This window comes from Macaca thibetana, chromosome 20, assembly GCF_024542745.1.
Source record: "Macaca thibetana thibetana isolate TM-01 chromosome 20, ASM2454274v1, whole genome shotgun sequence".
NCBI lineage: Eukaryota > Metazoa > Chordata > Mammalia > Primates > Cercopithecidae > Macaca > Macaca thibetana.
Genome location: NC_065597.1, coordinates 26790963 through 26811800, shown reverse-complemented (window position 1 = coordinate 26811800; position 20838 = coordinate 26790963). Strand labels below are relative to the sequence as shown.

At 43.4% G+C, this 20838-nt stretch overlaps 2 protein-coding genes across 3 annotated transcripts in view; both read right to left on the bottom strand.

The window, feature by feature from the left end:
- The window catches only part of NECAB2 (N-terminal EF-hand calcium binding protein 2), a 434498-nt gene that overhangs the window by 196157 nt on the left and 217503 nt on the right, over positions 1 to 20838 (bottom strand). The gene's annotated exons all lie outside the window — the stretch shown is intronic.
- CDH13 (cadherin 13) overlaps positions 9873 to 20838 on the bottom strand; it is a 1164483-nt gene continuing 1153517 nt past the window's right edge. For both annotated transcript variants that reach the window (XM_050775044.1, XM_050775045.1), the window contains one exon: positions 9873 to 11451. In XM_050775044.1, coding sequence (XP_050631001.1) covers positions 11444 to 11451 — 8 coding nt within the window. In that variant the 3' untranslated portion in view covers positions 9873 to 11443. The remainder of the gene's footprint in view (positions 11452 to 20838) is intronic.

The following is a 20838-nucleotide window of genomic DNA, read 5'->3' as shown; positions in this document are numbered from 1 at the left end:
CCTACACACCTCATCCTTCCCTACAGAGAGATCTTCCTTTCTGTGTAAGGATGCACAACTTTTTTTGTATTTGGCTGTTGTCAACTGGTGTTTGGCTAGTACTTCACCCGACTACTTGAAATAAACATACTCAGTGTTTTAACTTAATCCTCAGAAGACCCTGTGATATAATTATCATAATTTTACATTATTGAGAAAACAGACGCAGAGGCATTAAGAAACTGGAACAAGGTCATCAAATTAAGGAAGTAAGAGATGCAGGACTTCCTTTTTTCTCACCATTCTAGAATTCTCTGATTTTTTTGAGCTTAGAGCAGAGTTTCTCAAGAGCTGCAATACTGGCATTTGAGTCAAGTCATTCTTTATTGTTGGTGGTGGAGGGGGTGACCGGGTGCCCTGTATATTGTAGGACGTTGAGCAGCATCTCTGACTTCTACCTGCTAGATGCCAGTATCTCAGTTTTCTTAAAATATATATATATTTTTTGAGATGGAGGCTTGCTCTGTTGCCTAGGCTGGAGTGCAGTGGCATGATGTCGGCTCGCTGCAACCTCTGCCTCTCCAGTTCAAGTGATTCTCCTGCCTCAGCCTCCCGAATAGCTGGGATTACAGGTGTGCACGACCACGCCAAACTAATCATAAAAGACTTTTCACAAAACTTCAGAACTCCTTAAAAACTAGTGAGTAGCCAAGGTGAAGAAAGGCCTCAGGCTTCTGACTTTAGATCCCAATCCCTGGGACTCCCACACTCAGCAAAGAAAGGTGAGTGCCTGCACCATGAATTTCTGGGCAGATCTGTCTTATGGCTGTGGGTTACTCAAGAACATGAATTAGCACTAGAATCTGGAGTTTTTCCTTTTCTTTCTGGTAAGACACTTGTTTTTTTTTTTTTTTTTTTCTTTTTTTTCAAATCCCAATTGGAAATTTGCTTTACATAAACAACAAACAAACTTGATACTCTTTTAGTGGAGGCATTATTTGTTCCTTTATTTTTTGCACTTAAACAGGTAGGCAGAATGCTTTCTCTGTGTGGAGACCAAGGTCAGTTAGAGAGCTGCTTTTCATGGAAGCTTCACTAATTTATACTCATGGCTGACATACTCACCTTATGGGGCTGACACACCGAACCTAACTGAATATTGTCCCATTAGCAAAACTAATGTATTACGTGTAAGGCACTGGTAATTAACCTTTAAACTTCAGTTTTGAACAACTCTCATTTTTAACCTTTATTTAAGTGTCACAGTTGTCTTATCTCCTCTTAGCATTTTTTTAAAGCTCTTCCTAGATTAATTGCATGTTGTAACTCCCTTTTTCCATTCAAGACAGTTTTGTTTTACGTGTGCTTATTATGGTACTTTTATAATCCTTTTTTGGTTCTCTGGGCCATTCTTTTGACATGCCTCCTTTCTTGGATCTATACTATGGAAGGTGGCTGGGCATGGTGGCTCATGCCTGTAATCCCAGCACTTTGGGAGTCTGAGAAAGGCAGATCACTTGAGACCAGGAGTTCAAGACCAGCCTGGCCAACATGGTGAAACCCCATCTCTATTAAAAATAGAAAAACTAGCTGGGCTAGGTGGCGTGCACCTATAATCCCAGCTATTCAGGAGGCTGAGGCCGGCCAGGGAGGCAGAGGTTGCAGTGAGCTGAGATCGAGCTACTGCACTCCAGCCTGGGCAACAGATTGAGACTGTGTCTCAGGAAAAAAAACAAAACAGAACAAAAAAACTATGGAAGGTGTTGGTGTGTCCATGTGGCCACATGCAGTGAGGTGCTTTGTGCGTTTGCCTTGTGTGAGCAGTGATGGAATGATCCTAGTGAGGACTTGGAGGAGCTGGAATGTGTTCTTTGCTTAGCTGCACCTGCGTCAGCTCTATAGGCCCAGCCCTGGGGCCCAGCAGCTGCTCCCCTGGTTTCTTTTCCTCCCAGGTTGCCTCATGTTGCTGCTGAGCTCCCCTCACCTGATGGGCGGTGCCACAGCAGGGTGGGTGAAGGGTGCCCCTCCCTTCTAGTGGCCTGGGCTGCCCTAGCCCCGGTCCTTCAGTAGCCATTTCAAACCTTTCTGGTCTCCCCAACCCCAGGATTTTATCCCCTTCACCCTCAGAGGATGACCTTATATTCTATTTTGTGGAGAAAATAGAGATTGTCCATCAAAACCCCTTAACTCCCGTCCTGCGTGCAGTCATAAGTTCCTGCATTAACCCTGGTGCCACTGGCCAACCCTGGTGTCACTGGCTTTCTGTCTCAGGAAGAAGTGTCCTTCCTCGCGCACAGGGCTCTGCGTTCGTCTAAGGCAGAGAGACCTGGGCCCTGATCCCATTCTCTTTCCTCAACTCCAGAAACTTGCTTCCTGCCGTCGTTTTCTTTTTTCTGATGATTCCTCCTTCTCAGCACGTAACAGTGACCAAACCCCCCCCCCCCCCCCCGCCCCGCCCCACCCCTGCCGCACAAAAAACAAATAGAAAATGGAAACCAGAACAACCGAGGTGACCCTCCACTGACTGTGTGCTCTTGTTGAGCTACGGCTCATAGGCGAGTTTCTAGAAAGGAAGGACTTATCGTCTTAGTTACTGGAACCACTTCCTTACCTCCTGTTCATGCAACTTTGCTTGTTTTGCTTCTACTAAAATGATTCTAGGTGCTGTGTGGACAGGTGCTACATAAGCCAGGTGGATGTTACTGTGTCTTTGAGACCTCTCTACTCCTTATTTATCTCTCCTTTTAATACAGAGAGTTTCATACACAGACCTTAAGTAGACATAGTATCTAGCTAAAAGGTAATTATGCCTATTTTTTTCATTGTATTTATTTTGATTGCTGCTTTAGTGTATTCCAAGTGATACTGGTTTTTCATTCATGTTAGCATGTACAGTTCTCTTTTCTTTTCTTTTTTTTTTTTTGAGACAGGGTCTCACTCTGTCACCCAGGCTGGAATGCAGTGGCGCAGTCATGGCTCCCTGTAACCTCAACCTCCCAGGCTCCAGCAATCCTCCTGTGATGGGCATGCGCCATTACACCTGGCTAATCTTTGTATTTTTTGTAGAGCTGGAGTTTTGCCCTGTTGTCTAGGCTGGTCTTGAACTCTTGGGCTCAAACTATCTACCTAGTCGCCTTTGCCTCTCCAAATGCTGGCATGAAAAGTATGAGCTACCATGCTCGGCCAATGTACCGGCTTCTTTTAAAATAAATTTAAGCCAAAATTATAAATGTAAAATTACATAGTTTAAAACTAGAGTTGTAGCTGATGGTACAGGTGGCATTTCAGTGTGGCAGAGTTAGTGAAGGTGCAGAGATGAGACAGGGAGATGGCTAAATCGTGATTATATTCTCTTGGGATTAAAGTTTAGAAAATCCTGCCTTGAAAGACGGCAGGGAGCCGAAGGGTAAAGGGATTGGGTGTGCTTTGAAACAACATGGTCATATAATTTGATAAGGGGAAGCAGAGGAACTATGACTGCATCAGGGTAACATCGACTCGCTTCTCCCTGGGGATAAAGTCAGAGAGGATGCTAAGGAATGTCAGCAGGTGCTGGGTCCCTAGTTTTCACAGAACAATCCTTCAGGTGCTAGCAAGCCTCAGGAGGAGGATGCGGTCCTGCTGGTACGAGGAGGGGCTGGGGCAGGACAGTCATCATCCAAGCAAAGGTAGGGCTTCGTTACAGACACAGAACGGCAGATGTAATTTAGAAATATCACCATCCTGGCACCAGTCCTCTTGGCTTGGATTCCCATGTAAAAATCCAGCGTTGCTGCACGCTCAAAGGTGTGCCCTGGCTGGAATGAGTGGATATTTTGCCTTGCATTACCAAAGCACAAGCACGTTACTAAAGCACAAGGAGGTCTCTTTGAGGCCTTGTTTGCAAAAACAAAACAAAACAAAACAAAACAAAACAAAAAACCCCAGAAAATTGCTTTACTGGGGAAGAATGGTGTGATCGATGGTGGTTCTGATACATCTGATACATCTCAAATTCTCTTGCTTTTGGACTGAAGCATTGGTTTCTGTGTCTTATGTTCTTTGGAGGCAAATTTCCAAATTAGCATCTCCGTGACTGGCTGCCAAGGCATCCGTTTGCTATTTATTTACCCAAAGTAGCAGTTTCCTGGAGACAGACTGCCTGGGGGGAAGGAAAGTTTTCCTATAGACCAGATTTGTAAGTTTAGGTTTCCTCTGCTTTACTCCCCCGTCATTGTCCACTTGCTTAGTCCACAGCATTTTCATGCATTGTTTCTGATGACACAGTGTGTTCCTGGTGATAAATGTGGTGGTGCTGCCTTAGCGTATAGCAGGAAAAGTGCCAGGGTGGAGCCATGCATACCACTCAGTAGTCGTGAGACCTACCATGAGATGGTTTTAACTGTGTGAACCTCAGTTTCTTCAGCTATAGAATGGAGTTAATGTCTATTTCAATATCCCATGAATTACATAAATTATGTATATGATATGTAATTATGTATTACACATAAATTACACATATAACTACAAGGTAATGTGTATATACACGTCTATATAGATAAATACAGTATCCGGCCTATAGGAAGCACTTATGAACACACCCTTCCCTCTCTCTCTCTTTTTTTTTTAGATAGAGCCTTGCTCTGTTCTGTTGCCCAGGCTGGAATGCAGTGGCACTATCTTGGCTCACTGCTCACTGCAACCTCCAGCTGCTGGGTTCAAGTGATTCTCCTGCCTCAGCCTCCTGAGTAGCTGGGATTACAGGTGCCCACCACTACACCTGGCTAACTTTTATATTTTTGGTAGAGATGAGGTTTCACTGTGTTGGCCAGGCTGGTCTTGAAGTCCTGACCTCAGGTGATCGGCCCACCTCTGCCTCCCAAATTGCTGGAATTACAGGCGTGAGCCACCACATCTGGCCCCCTTCTTTTTTTTTAAAATGATCTCACTAAGTAACTTTCTTGCTGTCTATCTGTCTGATCTACCTGTCTATCTCACTCTCCCTCTCTCTCTCTATCATCTATATATCTGTTTTTCCAAATCAGAATGATTGACTTTTATGAAAGAAGCAGAAGAGAGCCAATTATTAAGCAGGAATCACTTGGTTTTAGTCTTGGTTTTTAAACATCATAGACTAACATGGTGTGGAGTCCTGATAAGTAAGCAACAGTGAAGAAGGGGGTCCCAAGTAGGGGAGAACAACTGTTCCAAGAGACAGCTAATCACAAACAAGACGCTGGCACAACTACCTCGCTCCGAGTGTAACATCCTCCAGCATGACCTAAAACTTCCCTCCAGCCCCTGCCTCTTTCCAGACAGCCCCTTCTCTGCTGTGCTGCCTGTTGCTTCCTTGCAATGTACTTTCCCTTGAGTAAGTGAGTAATTGGCCTTTCTTTACCTACAACTGTCTTGTTAAATTGGTAAATTCTTTTTTTTTTTCTTTTTTTTGAGACAGAGTCTCACTCTGTTACCCAGGCTGGCGTGCAGGGGCCTGATCTTGGCTCACTGCAACCTCTACCTCCTGGGTTCAAGCGATTCTCCCACCTTAGCTTCCCAAGTAGCTAGGATTACAGGCACGTGTCACCATGCCCAGTTAAGTTTTGTATTTGTAGTAGAGACGGGGTTTCACCACATTAGCCAGGCTGGTCACAAACTCCTGACCTCTGGTGATTTGCCCGCCTTGGCCTCCCAAAGTGCTGGGATTGCAGCCGTGAGCCACCATGCCCTGCTGGTAAATCCTTTGCCACCCAAAACACTGGCACCAGCCAGTTGCACCCACGACACTGCGCACCACTGGACAAAAAGGTCCCTTTGCTCTGTCACAGTGTTTAGACTAGACTGTACTAAAGATGGTCTAAGACTAAACACACAAGTTAAAAATCCCAGATAAGCTTTATTTGAATATTTCACAAACAAGTTACACATTTCTTTGTAACTACATAGTAAAGCAAATGTTAGTTTACAGCTCAGAAACTGTAAGCAATTCAGCAGGGAGGGCTCAAAGGAGTGACATCTGCCATAGAATGAATATTTTAACATGATTAACTTTTATCCCTTTTGAAAAGTGTTTATGAATAAAAAGCATTTAAAATTTCTTCAAATTTTTATCTGGGGGGATAAATAAAATTTTGTCATCAGGACAGTGTTGACATGTGCATGACAACACAGATTTTATATATATATATATAGCCTGCATTTTCAACTCTCTAATAGTCTGAATTCATGTATACGATAGACATAATGGATTTATTACTCTCTAAAGAAAAAGCTTTTTAAAAAGTAGCAGAAAATAGAGGCTCCAGCTTATTTTCATAGTGCTTCTATAAACCCCTTTCTCCAAGTCTTCATAGCTTCAGAATGAAAACTTCCCTAATCCTACACCACCCAAGGCATTTCACCATCTCCCTACCAACCAGCTGGCACGTGGAAAGTCAAATAAAATGGTTCAAAGGCTTATCAAGCTTAGCAACCCTCCAACAAAAGATGTGATGATAGCAACGTAGCATGAGAGAGAGGAAATTTTTCCGCTTACTTAATTTGATGAGTATCTAAATTATTTCTGCTTAAATTATAGACTTACTCTTAAATTATATAATTGAAGTTCTTATCTGAAACCCGCATACACACATCCATTCCCACTATTTTTTGCTGTCTCTCTATATCTTGTACATGCTTTCATATGAACACAGTCACAACTGCAGAATTTTTTTCAATAGTGGGCTAATCTATTAGCAATAGGAAATATAGTAAGGGTAACACACTGGATATAGTAAAAGAATTGTTAATTGCATCGGATGTACAATTTTGAAAGCATTTTATCATTAGACTATGAAAAATACCAAATCTCAACAGTCAGTTAAGGAGAGAAGATGGAGGTCTTTATGAAAGATGTAGCCAGATTATTAGATTATTATTCTTAGTATTTGGTAAACAGAAAATGTAGGTGGCTTTTTCGGTGCTTGGGTTTCCTGTTGGTGTGATTTACCCTGTTGACTCATGTTTAAGGCAGCTACACGTAAACAGATTAATGGGCTACCTTTACAAAATCAGAAACTACTTAGAGATCCTTTAGAATTTGCCTCTTTGAATAATTTATAGCAAAGCACAGTGTAAACCCTTCAAGATCCCATCCCACTTTCTCCCTCAGTTTTCCCTCGCCTCAGTTGGTTTGGTAGTGAATGGGTACTCTGGAGTTCATAATTTTTTTTTTTTTTTTCTGAGACGGAGTCTTGCTCTGTTGCCCCAGCTGGAGTGCAATGGCTCACTGCAAACTCTGCCTCCTGGGTTCAAGCGATTCTCCTGCCTCAGCTTCCTGAGTAGCTGGGATTACAGGTGTGCACCACCACACCCAGCTAATTTTTGTATTTTTTAGTAGAGATGGGGTTTCACCATGTTGGCCAGGCTGGTCTTAAATTCCTGACCTCAAGTGATCCACTCGCCTCTGCCTCCCAAAGGGCTGAGATTACAGGCATGAGTCACCATGCCCAGCTACTTTTAATTAATTGAGATGTTAAATTAATCTAGGAGAAGCCCCTCATCTACCTGCTAATAAGCCATGGAAGGGAAGGGGCAAATAATTATGTTATCTTGTACAGGAAAAATTTCTAAGGTCTCAATATTAATTAAGAATGATGTTAACATTTTTTTTTAAACAGAAAGCTTTCAGAATGAAGAAGTATAGCAGGAACTTAATAGTAGGTAATAGAAGATACTGTTAGTAAAAGGTACTTAATAGTAAAAGATACCTCATAGTAAAAGGTACTGTTGCTTAACAGTAAGTTGGTTTAGCTGCATAGTTATGCTATCGGAGGCTTCAAACTAGGGTCTCCTGGTCTGCAGTAGGCAGATGGTCTGGTTCTGCTCCAGGGTTGAGAGTGGCATTGTGATGTCGTGGGACGAACATGAACCCTGGAGCCAGACAGCCTGGGGTTTGGTTCTGGAGGCCACTTACCTTGGGCAAGTCATTCAATTTTTTCTGAACCTCAGCCTTCTTTATCTGTGAGTTGGAGAAGATAGTAGTACTTGCCTCATATGTTACTGGAGGGATTAATGAGTTACTATCTATAAGGATTTTGTACAGTATGGGCACATAATAAGCAGTTGATAAATATAAACCATTATAATTATTAATCACCTTTTTGGTACCATGTTCATACACCCCCCAGGAAAATTGTAGACTCCTTTCCTCAGAATCATCTGGAGAGCTTGTGCCTGGGTGCAACTGCACCAAATCCAGGATCAAACACAGACTTGTTAAAAATTTTTTAGTTGTCACATCTTAAGATTAAGACCCAATGCATTTATTCTGGGTAAAATGCCATTTGAGCTACTCTATGAGTGTGATGGTAGATGGTTGTTCCATTTATTACACTGTTTAAATTGACATTGTGAAACTCTGGAATGAGCTATCAAAATTTCTAATGATGTTCTTTAAGAGCTAAAGTCTTATTTGATACCTACCATGCAATCTGGCTGGATTTATTTCGTTATGATGCTTTGATTTGCTGGTGTCGGCCAAGAGGCATAGCAGGTATATCTACCTGAAATGATGCTCATTTGGAGAGAATTGGCAGTATTGAAGGTGACTTTCATTGAAATTAGAAAATGTGTGCATATTCTTATTAAAACAAATTATCCAAAATAATTAATTAATCGTATGTAAAATGAGGGAGAAAATGTGATTTTTAATCAACTAAGGTGGTTGAGTATTAATAAAAAGAAGTGAAGGTGTGACTGTTTGCTCAGTGGAAATAAGACCCTCAGAACCTGTGCTCAGTAATTGGGAAAAGCAATTTCTGGTTCTTACTTGACTTCATTTTTTAATAAGTTGGACTCAGATAAAATGCATAGGTAATAATGAAATAACATTTTGATTCTACTATGGTTTTCAGTAAACAATGTAATATATTCCAGTAGGTTAACAAAACATCCTGTGATTCAGGAAATGCTATCACTTTGGCCTATAAGAATTGGTTTCTTTTTTCTTTTTTTTCTGGAAAGTATTAGAAAGAACAACATGACGGAAGTATCCCTGTCCTGATTAGAACTGTGGGGACAGAGAATATGTTTAAATAAGGGAAAGTTGAGGCATATTCTATTTATTAATGAAGTGTGCACTTTACTCCTTTCTGAATTTTCAGCTAAGTTAAGCTTCTGGTTCGGTTTGCAAAGTGCAGGAGAGCTTACTGGCTTGAGAGAAAAGGAGTCGTCTCGTATCTATTTCCTTCAGTGAATGGTCACTCAGCTGCTGTGTATCTCCTTGCAGGTGGCTGAAGTTTACGTTGGAGGGCGACTTCCTGATTGCCAGTTAGCATACGTGTCCGGCTACCAGCTGCCTGACTGGCTGAGGATGCTCTTGGTTTGTTCAAGGGTGAACGTTCTCCCCCTGGCTTGCAGGAAGAGGGCAGCGAGGTGCGCCAGGGAGGCACGTGATAGTGCCCTATAAGCCAGTAGAGGAAATGTTGTAAAGTGTGAATGCACAGGCTTAGATTCCCCTGTCCCTGAGTTGGGGGCATGTGCTCGTGGAGAATGACCCTATCAAGTTCAAGGTATGGCATCTCCTGATCCAGCAACAGGATATGTTCCAGAGAAAAATCCCCAGGTCTTCGGACTGTTGACAGATGGCCGTGACTGTGCTTAATGTGGTCATCAAATTGAGAAGGGTCCGTCTCATCTTTGAGTATGCAATTACCTTTATAGCTGATTATGATACCCTCAGATCATATCGTGAGGTGGACAACATGAGTCCATTGCCCATGCTGACAACTGGTATCTTTATAGACCCACTCACCTACCAGAGATGTATGACAGACCACAAATGGTCAGTCAAAAAGTGAACTTGCGCTAAGACAAGACCCAGCCAGCATCAGTGACATTAGACACAAGATAGAAATCAGAGAAAAGTTACTGTCCAGCAGTTTTAACCACCAATACCCATTTATTTTAATGGAAAAAAAATCTCTGCATTCTATATGTTCCAAAAAGATTTACTATGGAAACAAATACAATATATGGAACTCTATCTGTATAATTTCACTACAACAAAGACAACATATGACTTCTACTTCCTACAGAAGGCTAACTGAAAGCACAAGTGCAAACATAGATTGCATAAGAAAGCGTGTGTGTGTGCGTGTGCGGTTAAAACCTTTAGTAAAGCAACTGCATTAAAATATGCTAAGACACTGACCTTACCCTAGTTCGTGGCGAGCTCTAATCAAAAGCCACAAGCCGTCACTAGTTTTGATAGAAAAATTTGGTGTGAGCTTTGATGATTCATTTACGGTTTATCAACAAGAAGGGAATCTTAGAACAAGCACTAACTTTCTGCTTTTACATGCTCACAGAATACAAATCAGTTACTTTTCATACATAATGAACGTCTTTTATTTTCAGGTTTGCAAACAACGGTAGTCAATTCACACAAAAGGGTACTTTTAAAACTACCTGTATTTACTCTATTTTATGCCTGTATATATGAAACAAACGGAGTGAATGTGCATAAATGTATGTCTGTACATGTGGGTATATATGTGTATACAAGATGGTACCTGTAGACCTCTTTGTATGCAGGTGTGACCTCCATGATGACAGTTGCAGTTACACATTTACTGAGGAGGGAGAGATTCTTTACCATGATCTGTGTCCCCATAAGAATCAGTGCGACTGTGGATTTGGGACACAGACAAATGCAGGTTGGTGCCCATGAAAGAAAATGTCAGCCCTTTTCTTGGCATGTGGTGGTGAAATTGCCCGCCCTGCTCCTCACCACCCTGGCTCAGGATCACGGCATCAGATGGCAGTGAAAATCGGTTGCAGTCCTCGAACTCAGTAAAGAGAAAGGACTTCTTTCTCTGCTCTCCCTCTCTGTGGACCTGCCTGGCTGGTCGTGGCAGCATTCAGACTGAACGGGACAGTGGAGAAGCAGCTTCAGAGCAAAAGTGACAGCTCTGTGGTCTGTCCTCATGCTGACCTTGAAGCGGGAGGCCCTGGAGGGTTCAGTTGTCTTAGTTTTCACCCACCTTGCTTAACCTTGCAAGGAAGAATGGCATCAAAACGAGGCTTCTCCGGGATAGTCTCTCTCTATAAATACCGTGTATATACACATACAGATACTCATACATACACCAATACTAACCCACAGACAAAGCTGGGTGCCTGGAACCCTGGCTAGCGACATGTTAACACACCAGAAAAAGTAGTCATTGTTCCTGCTCCCAGAAGATCAAGTCATATGTCATGATCTTTAAACATTCAGGGAAAATTCAGAGGATTCCATTAATTAAAGGAGGGAGGAAGATGCTGTCAAAATGATGAAGTACAGACTAAGTGAAATTGCAAAGAAAACAAAAACCCGGAACAATTGAGGCCTAGTTGTGAAGTTCGATAGCTGTAAACCGCAATCTTCAGATTTGGATAGATGTTTTTTTTTCTTTTTCCTGTTGCTATGGAAACTTGGGAGTCAAGCTTCAGACGTCAGGAGTTCTCACAGACCTGAATAGAGAGGGTTCAGAGTTAAGTCGGGAATATCACCAGTCAATTCAAAACATTTTAGCTAAAAACCAGATAAATGACAGGCAAGCTATAATAAACACATTTTTAAACATCACACGACTTCGGGAGATTTTTTTTTTTCCTTATGGATCACATTGGAAGACAGAATAAATAGTTATACCGTAAAAAGCTGGACTTCTCTGAAAATGCTAATGGTGACTTCAGATGCCAGACATTGCTCAGACCGAGAGCTGCTATTACCACTATTACCAATGAGCCTTATGTCTTTGTCTGTTAGCGCAGAGACTGCTATTTTTTTTTCTTTTTTTTTGAGATGGAGTCTCGCTGTGTCGCCCAGGCTGGAGTGCAGTGGCGCAATCTCAGCTCACTGCAAGCTCGGCCTCCTGGGTTCATGCCATTCTCCTTCCTCAGCCTCCCTAGTAGCTGGGACTACAGGTGCCTGCCACCATGCCCTGCTACTTTTTTGTATTTTTAGTAGAGATGGGGTTTCACTGTGTTAGCCAGGATGGTCTCGATCTCCTGACCTTGTGATCCACCTGCCTCGGCCTCCCAAAGTGCTGGGATTACAGGTGTGAGCCACCGCACCCAGCCAGAGCTTGGCTATTTTATGAGCACACTGACTATGTATTTTAGAGATTGGTGATTATCCCATATATGTATTGACTTCCTGTGACTATATACATATATATATATACACACACACACTTAAGGATCACAAGTCACAAAGCAAGACACCTATTGGTGGTTCTTCAAACATGGTATGTTTTTATTTTATTTTGAGACAGGGTCTCATTCTGTTGCCCAGGCTGGAGTTCAGTGGTACAGTCTTGGCTCACTACAACCCCTGCCTCCTGGGCTCAAGCAATCCTCCCACCTTAGTTTCCAGAATAGCTGGGACTACAGGCATGCACCGCCATGCCTGGCCAATTTTTATATTTTTTGTAGAGATGGGGTTTTGCCATGTTGCCCAGGCTGGTCTTGAATTCCTGGCCTCAAGTGATCCTCCCATCTTGGCCTCCCAAAGTGCTGGGGTTACAGGCTCACCTGTGAGCCACTGCACCTGGCCCAAACATGGTATATTAATTTCCTGTTGCTGCTGTAACAAATGGCTATAAACTTCAAACAACACAAATCTCTTCTCTTACAGTTCTGGAGGTCCGAAGACTGAGATGAGTCTTACGGGGCTAAAATCAGTGTTGGCCGGGCTGTGCTCCTTCTGGAGGCTCTAGGAAAGCATCTGTTCCCTTGCCTTTCCTGGCCTCTAAGGGCTGCCTGCAGCCCTTGGCTTATGGCCCCTTTCTTCATCTTCAGAGGCAGCAACTGCAGCATCCTCTCATTTCACCTCTGGCCTCCCTCTGTTTTCGTCATCGCATGGTCTGTTTCTAAGTGACTCTTCCTCTGTCCCTCTTAGGACTCTGTGATTATATCAGGCTCACCTGGCTAATTCAGGATAATCTCCACATCTCAAAATCCTTCACCTAGTCACATCTGAGAAGTCTCTTTTTTCTGGAGACAGAGTTTCACTTTGTTGCTCACGCCGGAGTGCACTGGCACGATCTTGGCTCACTGCAACCTCCGCCTTCCAGGTTGAGCGATTCTCGTGCCTCAGCCTCCTGAGTATCTGGGATTATAGGCACCCACCCGAAGTCTCCTTTGCCATATAAGGTAACATGTTCACAGGTTCCAGGGATTAGGATAAGGAACACATATTTGGGGGCTATTACTCAGCCAACCACGAAAGTAGCATTGTGTTCCCAGAGGGAAAAAGGCATCTCGTGGCAGACTGTGTTGCAGACTTTGAGAACATGTCATTCATGTAGAAAACTTCGCAGAAGGAGACATCAGCATAGTGTGCATTCACGAGCCTGTCTTCCCAGTGCCTGCTCGTGGCTCCTCCGTACGGCCAGCTTGGGGGTGGGCTCCAGCGTGGACGCTGTCACTCTGCTCAACTCAGCAACGTCGGCTGGGAGAGGCTCTGGCTCTAGGATGCCCAGATCCAGTTTCAAAATGAGGCATGTTTTCGCCTGCATTTTTCTGTTTTTGCCACCTTACTCCTTCCAAGCACGTTTTGTCTGTGCAATTCCAGCAGAGGTGTGAATTCCAGCCCAGGACTAAGAGTTCATGAAATTGAGTAAACTATTGTGTCTACAGTAACAGTTGCCAAAGCTCTTTCTCACTCTCAGGCTTCTGTTACAGTCTTGCTCCATCAAAAGAAGGAAAAAAAAAAAAGGGACTTAATCAGTCTACAAGTGCTGTGTACTCATTTATCTGACCATGGTTCTCACTCCTACTGATACCCCAGTCCTGCCTCCATCCAAAAGGCTGCTCTCTGCTCAGAACTTCAGACGTTTTGAGGCACTCTTTTCATGTTTACAATGATTAGGTCTCATTTGCACCCACGCTGCAAGACAGTTGTAAAATATGAACTATTTTTGCAAAAGCCTATTAGGAAGAATGTTCTTTAAGATGTTGTTTTAGGTTGGATACTTACTCCTCTTTATGTTTTTAAATGGGCAAAAGCCATTTATGTTGTCAGCTGGTAGAATGTCTCTACTTCCTGTGTCTAATTTTGGTTAGAGAGCAGAGTGGGGTTTCTCAGCCTCAGCGCTACTGACATTTGGGGTTGGATAATTCTTTGTGGAGGGTGCTGTCTTGTGTATGGGAGGACGCTTAGCAGCACCCTTAACCTCCACCCACTAGACGCCACTAGTGGCGTCCCGCCAGGCATAATAATGAAAATGTCTCTAGACATTTCAACTGTCTCCTGGGAGGCAAATTAGTTAAAAATAGAAAAACAAAACAAAACAAAATGAAACAGAAACAGCTTTGGCTGCATAAAATCTACTAAATAGGCTCCAATCTCTTGTTTTCAAATTAGAGTCTCAAATTCCTGTTTTAAGTCAATTTAGATGATAACATAAGTGATTCCTCCCAGGGCTACTGAGATAGTTACTTGAGGAAATTTATGTAATTTAGGTAAAGCCCTTAGCTTGTATGTGCAAGGTGCAGGAAAAGCCCTCAAGGGTCAACTGCCATTGTCCATAATGTCATGTCACTTAAAGGGACCACAGCTCCTCTGCAAGCATGACTGCGGCTGTCTGCAGGCCGAGGACAGCCCACTCTGCCTGGGTTTAATGCCTTTTCAGGCCCTGTGTCTGCCCATAATATGTTTCACAATAGAAAGGAACAAAATACTGATACATTTTAGGAAATTCTAGAAAAGACAAAACCATTATTAGGGAAAGCAGATCAATGAGAGCCTGGATTGGGGAAAGGGATCAATAGCAAAGGAAACTGTATTTTGACTAGGGTGTGGTATAAAATTCTGTACACTTACCACAATGCATCAAACTGTACACTTGCAATGGATGTATTTTGTTGCATGCAAACAATACATTAAAAAATAAAATTTAAGAAGAGTTTAGTGGCTATCTTTTGCTCATCTTGGCTTTTTTTTTTTTGAGACAGAGTCTTGCTCTGCCTCCCCGGCTGGAGTGCAGTGGCACAATCTTGGCTCGCTGCAACCTTCGGTTCCTGGCTTCAAGCGATTCTCCTGCCTCAGCCTCCTGAGTAGCTGGGATTACAGGCGTGTGCCACAATGCCCAGCTAATTTTTATATTTTTAGTAGAGACGGGGTTTCACCATGTTGGTCAGGCTGATCTTGAACTCCTGACCTTGTGATCCACCCACCTCGGCCTCCCAAAGTGCTGGGATTACAGGTGTGAGCCACCCCGCCCAGCCAGGCATGCACATTTTATTTTTATTTTTTTGAGATGGAGTCTTGCTCTGTCCTATAGGCTGAAGTACAGTGGCATGATCTCAGCTCACTGCAACCTCTGCCTCCCAAGCTCACTCGATTCTCCTGCCTCAGCCTCCCGAGTAGCTGGGATTACAGATGTGTGCCACCACGCCCAGCTAATTTTTATAGTTTTAGTAGAGATGGGTTTCACCATGTTGGCCAGGCTGGTCTCGAACTCCTGACCTCAGGTGATCAGCTCTACTAGGCTTCCCAAACTGTTGGGATTACAGCTGTGAGTCACCATGCCTGGTCCACATTTTATTTACTGTTAATTTTTAGCTGATATGGGGCAGGACTTTCTTTTTTCTTGCTTTTTTTTTTTTTTTCCAGAGATGGGGGGTCTCACTATGTTGCCCAGGCTGGTCTCAAACTCTTAGTCTCAACCAAGCCTCCCGCCACAGTCTCTCAAAGTGCTGGGATTATAGGCATGAGCCACTGTGCCTGGCCCACTCACCTCTTTAAGCTTCTTTATTGTGTCTGAGTTTGTCTACCTCCTACCCCCCATATAGAGACATTTAATTTTGGTATTTAAGATCGTTCACCTGATCTGTCCTTTTACAGTCTTGCTAATACTGGTTAATTAAGTCTAAAGCAATGGTCAGAAATGGTTTCCGGACAAGTTCTTTTTTTTGAGACTTGCCATACCATGCAAAGCCGTGCTAGAAAAACCACAGAAACAGCTGAATGGCAATGCCAGCTTCCTTCACTGGGACGGAGCTAGGAGAAGAATTACACATCCGCTTCATGCCACTGACACGCACTTTATACAACAACTGATGGTAAAAATCATTTCATTTTCATTCTTTATTACTTTCAATATCATTAGTTTTATTTCCTTTATCTTCAGATGTCAAAGAAGGAAATGCCGATCCTTCAGTTCAATTCTCAGTTGCAGTAAAGCCACCTACAGGGTCAGATCATACTAAATTGAAATACTACTATTATCCTTTTCCGTAAGGGACGCAGTCAATGGTGAATGCTGGCCTCACTGATTACTCGCCTGGGGACCTGTCTGAACATCAGTTTTCTCATCTAGAAAATGGGATAATCACCGAAGAAAATACAGAAAAAAGTCCCCAAACATCAGCGTGTTTGGTTGCTGCTCGTCTACTTGGATCTGAGTATTTTTTCTTGCCATGAGTGTGACGTGATTATCTTCTCCTACATCACATGCAGTTTTATGAACGATGCTTTAAATTGGGAAGGGCCAGAGAGTTAATATTTTCAGCTTACTGGGCCAGGTGGACTCTGTGGCAGCTACCTAGCTCTGCCACTGCAGCAGAGAACAGCCACGGGTGATATGGAAATGATAGGCACGGCTGTGTTTCAATAAACCTTTATTTACAAAAATGGGCAGTGTACCAGATTTAGTCTGTGTCTTAGACTTGGCTGACCCTGCTTTAAAGAAACATCAAAGAGATTCTACCAGCTGACTTCCTGGCTCCCAAAATTACTGTAAGGACTGTGGCTGAGTTAGGAAGCTATGTACTTTAAAAGCTAACTTCAGGCCAGGCATGGTGGCTCATGCCTGTAATCTCAGCACTTTGGGAGGCCGAGGCGGGTGGATCACTTGAGGTCAGGAGTTTCAGACCAGCCTGGCTAACATGGTGAAACTCTGTCTCTACTAAAAATACAAAAAAATTAGCCAGGCGTGGTGGCAGGTGCCTGTAATCCCAGATACTTAGGAGGCTGAGGCAGGAGAGTCACCTGGGAGGTGAACCTGGGAGGCAGTGGTTGCAGTGAGCTGAGATCACACCACTGCACTCCAACCTGGGTGACAGAGCGAGATTCCATCTCAAAAAAAAAAAAAGAACGCTGCTAATTTCAGTGTTTTTTGAAATCACCCTCCCCCATCTCCAACCCTTGCTTAACGGTTTAGGCTCATTTCATTTCTGTGCAGCCTGTTGTCAATGTCATATAAATGGTAACACACGTGGGGTCGGCCACTTTGATGTCTGCTCTTAAGCATTTGAGTGGTTGGGCACTCGTGGTTACCTGTTCCTGCTACCTCTGACCCAGATTCTCTCATGTCTTATTATGTCCATCCCTTTTTGGTTAGGAAGAATGTCTTGGACTAGGTATATAATAAAACATAAATCATGACATTTGGCAGGCATCTCTAACATTTAAACAAACAGTATTAGAAAATTTTATGCCTTTTATACATGACCAGACAAGGTGTGTTTTTGAAGGTAACTGGTAACACCTATTTTTAACTGCTTTTTGGGGGCTGAAACTACCTGTCTTTGTGGAGCAAACCATTGGAGTGTCAACTGAGTACCTTTCCAGCTACACGGGGAGATCCAGGGTTTCATTTTGGGAATAATTTTGACTTTACATACAGGTGCCCCTACTTACAGTGGGATATAATCACGTGATGCTAGATGGGCTGGCTCCCCGTAGATGAGCACATAAAGCACATGTGGCATCTCACACCTGGTGTACCTGTGTCTGTCTTTTATCAGTGATACTAACTGTGAAGCAATTCTTTAGGGGTTATCAGGCAATTCCGCCTTAGATTAATTGATCCAAGAGCTCAGTTGAGAGATGAGAAGTGGGACATCCTTGGGAACCTGCTCATGATTGACATCTGTAGATCAGGAGTCTCAAAGTGACGGCCGCAAGAAAATCCCTTGTTGATAAGAAAAAAATACTGCCAAGTCTTTTTCTTTAAATCTAAAAACTATTCCAGGTTTACTAATACTTACTATGTGGAGTGGTGGTAGCAGAATGTGTATTATTATAAAAACATTGTATACAAATAACCAAACACTGGGCTTTGTGCTAGAGGCCCCTGTCACCGGGGATGTTGACGCCATACGTTGGATGGGCCTGGAAATCTGTATTTTAACAAGCAGGGGCACAGCGGCTCTGGTCTCCATTTAAAAACACTCATTTCCAGTTCAGAGTGGCTGGCCTGCGAGCAGCGTCCTGCAGTGCCTTTGTTCTTCAAAGAGATGTCACTGAGTCAGGCTTTGATGTCCCGAAATTGGATTTACAGAGGGCGATGTGTGACGTGACCCCCTCAATTGTCTTCTTTCTGTGTACACACATGTGCGTGCACATACACCACATACATGCACATGTGCATATGCATTCCCACTGCACACACATAGAATTTTTATCTCTTTGCAATCACATAGGAAGTACTGCTCTCCAATTTATCCAAACTCTGTTATACTTGAGTTCCAATTGCTCCTGGACCTCTGCAAGTGTTGTTATTTGCTCTGTCACTTAGGCTGGAGTGCAGTGGTATGATCTCAGCTCACTGCAACCTCCGCCTCGCAGGGTCAAGTGATTCTCCTGCCTCAGCCTCCCGAGTAGCTGGGATTATAGGTGCCTGCCACCACGCCTGGCTAATTTTTGTATCTTTAGTGGAGATGGGGTTTTGCCATGTTGGCCAGGCTGGTCTTGAACTCCTGACCTCAAGTGATCCGCCTGCCTTGGCCTCCCAAAGTGCTGGGATTATAGGGGTGAGCCACCACACCGGGATGCAAGCATTGCTTGTACAGCAGTGGCTTCTAAGTGCTGGTCCTTGGGCAGTGCTGGGCTTGTGGTCTGTCTAGCAGTCACTCCAGGAGCTGGTGGAAAATGGAGATCTCTTACTGTAGTAGCGTTGGTCACAGTAAATGATTCTAATGTGTCTGCTGATAAGGGAATCCACTGCACCGTATTCAAATGACAGGATCCTCCAGCAGTCAGAATGAATGGAGCAGAGTGGGGTTCAGCCAAGGAAGGCTGTGGCTGGCTAACCTCGAGTCCGTGTTTGGACAGGTCCCAGGCAAAGAAGGATTTTCACATTTTTAAAGGGTGGCACAAAAGACAGAAACAAACAAACAAACAAAAATAAAGATGAATATATGACGGAGACTAATATGGCCCACAAAGCCATCTGGCCCTTTACAGAAAAAGTTTGCTGAGCGCTGAGTTAGAGCAACATGGATGGACCTTGTGAATGTAACACAGGGAGGAAGAAAAGTTGTAGAATGGTATGCCCAATATAATATGAATTACAGGAGGTTTTACGAACTGCACAAAATAGAACTGTATGTGTTATGTGTGAATGTGAGTGTTTGCGTGTAGTAAAAGTATAAAAACATCTGGACATGCACATGAATAGCTAATTCATGGTAACTATTGTTTCTCAGGAGAGAGAACAGAAAATAAAATTGGGCAGAGAAACATTTTACCTTTGCCTGTAATATTTTATTTTTTGAAGAAAAAGAAAGTAAGGGGCCAGGTGTGGTGGCTCACACCTGTAATCCTAGCACTTTGGGAGGCTGAGGCAGGCAGATCACCTGAGGTCAGGGGTTGGAAACCAGCCTGGCCAACATGGTGAAACCTCGTCTCTATTAAAAATATAAAAATTAGCCGGGTGCTGTGACGCTTGCCTGTAATTCTAGCTACCTGGGAGGCTGAGGCAGGACAAACACTTGAACCCAGGAGGTGGAGGTTGCAATAAGCTGAGATCGTGCCACTGTACTTCAGCCTGGGCGACAGGGTGAGATGCTGTCTCAAATAAATAAACAAACAAATAAACAGAAAAGAAAGATGAAGGAAAAAAAAAGAACAAAAGAAAAGAGAGAGAAATACATGTTTCCTTTCATTTAGCCATCTGTCTGTCCATGCGTCCGTTCACTTCTATTTCCCAACCCCCTACTCCCCAACCTCAAGTCATAATCCAGACCACAAATGAAAGTTTCTAGGGCACTGAGCCCAGAAATTAGCATTTTAAAAATGTTTCCTAAGTGGTTCTGATGTGCAACAGCATTTAGGAACTACCAGTGCAATTAACACGCTGCTCTTATCACACAGCGGCAAGTGTGTACGGCAAGCCAACAAGAAGCTCAGGCCAAATTTAGTGTCAGTCAGCTCCATCCCCAACTCTTCCTAGTTGGTTTCTCTTCCTTGTCAAGTTTAACTTCCTGTCTTGTTCACGTTTTAATTCTGTAAGCTTCTGAAACACTTTTTGGAAAGTTGGTGCTATAGAAATTCTCATATTGGATGTGTTCTGTCATCTCACTGTACCCTCCTCCCTGGAGGAGGGATGGTGCCAGGTTTCCTGGCACCATCAGTAGCAAACATCTTCACATTTATATTCTTAAATTTGCCCTCCTCCACCTGTTTCCTATTGAGTTGTGAACTGAAGGAACCAGCACATGTTTAGGGTGTGGACAAGATTAGAGGACACTGTTAGAATGTCCAGGAGCCTGTACCTAAAGCTTGTAGTCACACCAGGATGGTCCTGATTTCCCAGTATCTGTGGACCATCTGGAGAGCCTTTAAAACGGACAAATGTCTGAGTTGCCCTTCCAGTCATAGGGTAGGGCCCGGGTATGGGTAGCTATATTGAAAAGTTCCCCAGGTGCTTCTATTGTGCAGTCAGACTTGAGATCCACCACCATCTCCCAGCTGATGCTATACAAGAGTGACTTGCAGGTTGCTGGTGATGACTCAGCAAACCAGGCCCCAGACAGTACACTCTCACAAAGGGAACATTCCTATACTCTAGAAATCTAGGTCTAGGATATCTGTCAGCAAAGTAAGGGGGCAAACAAGCATAACGT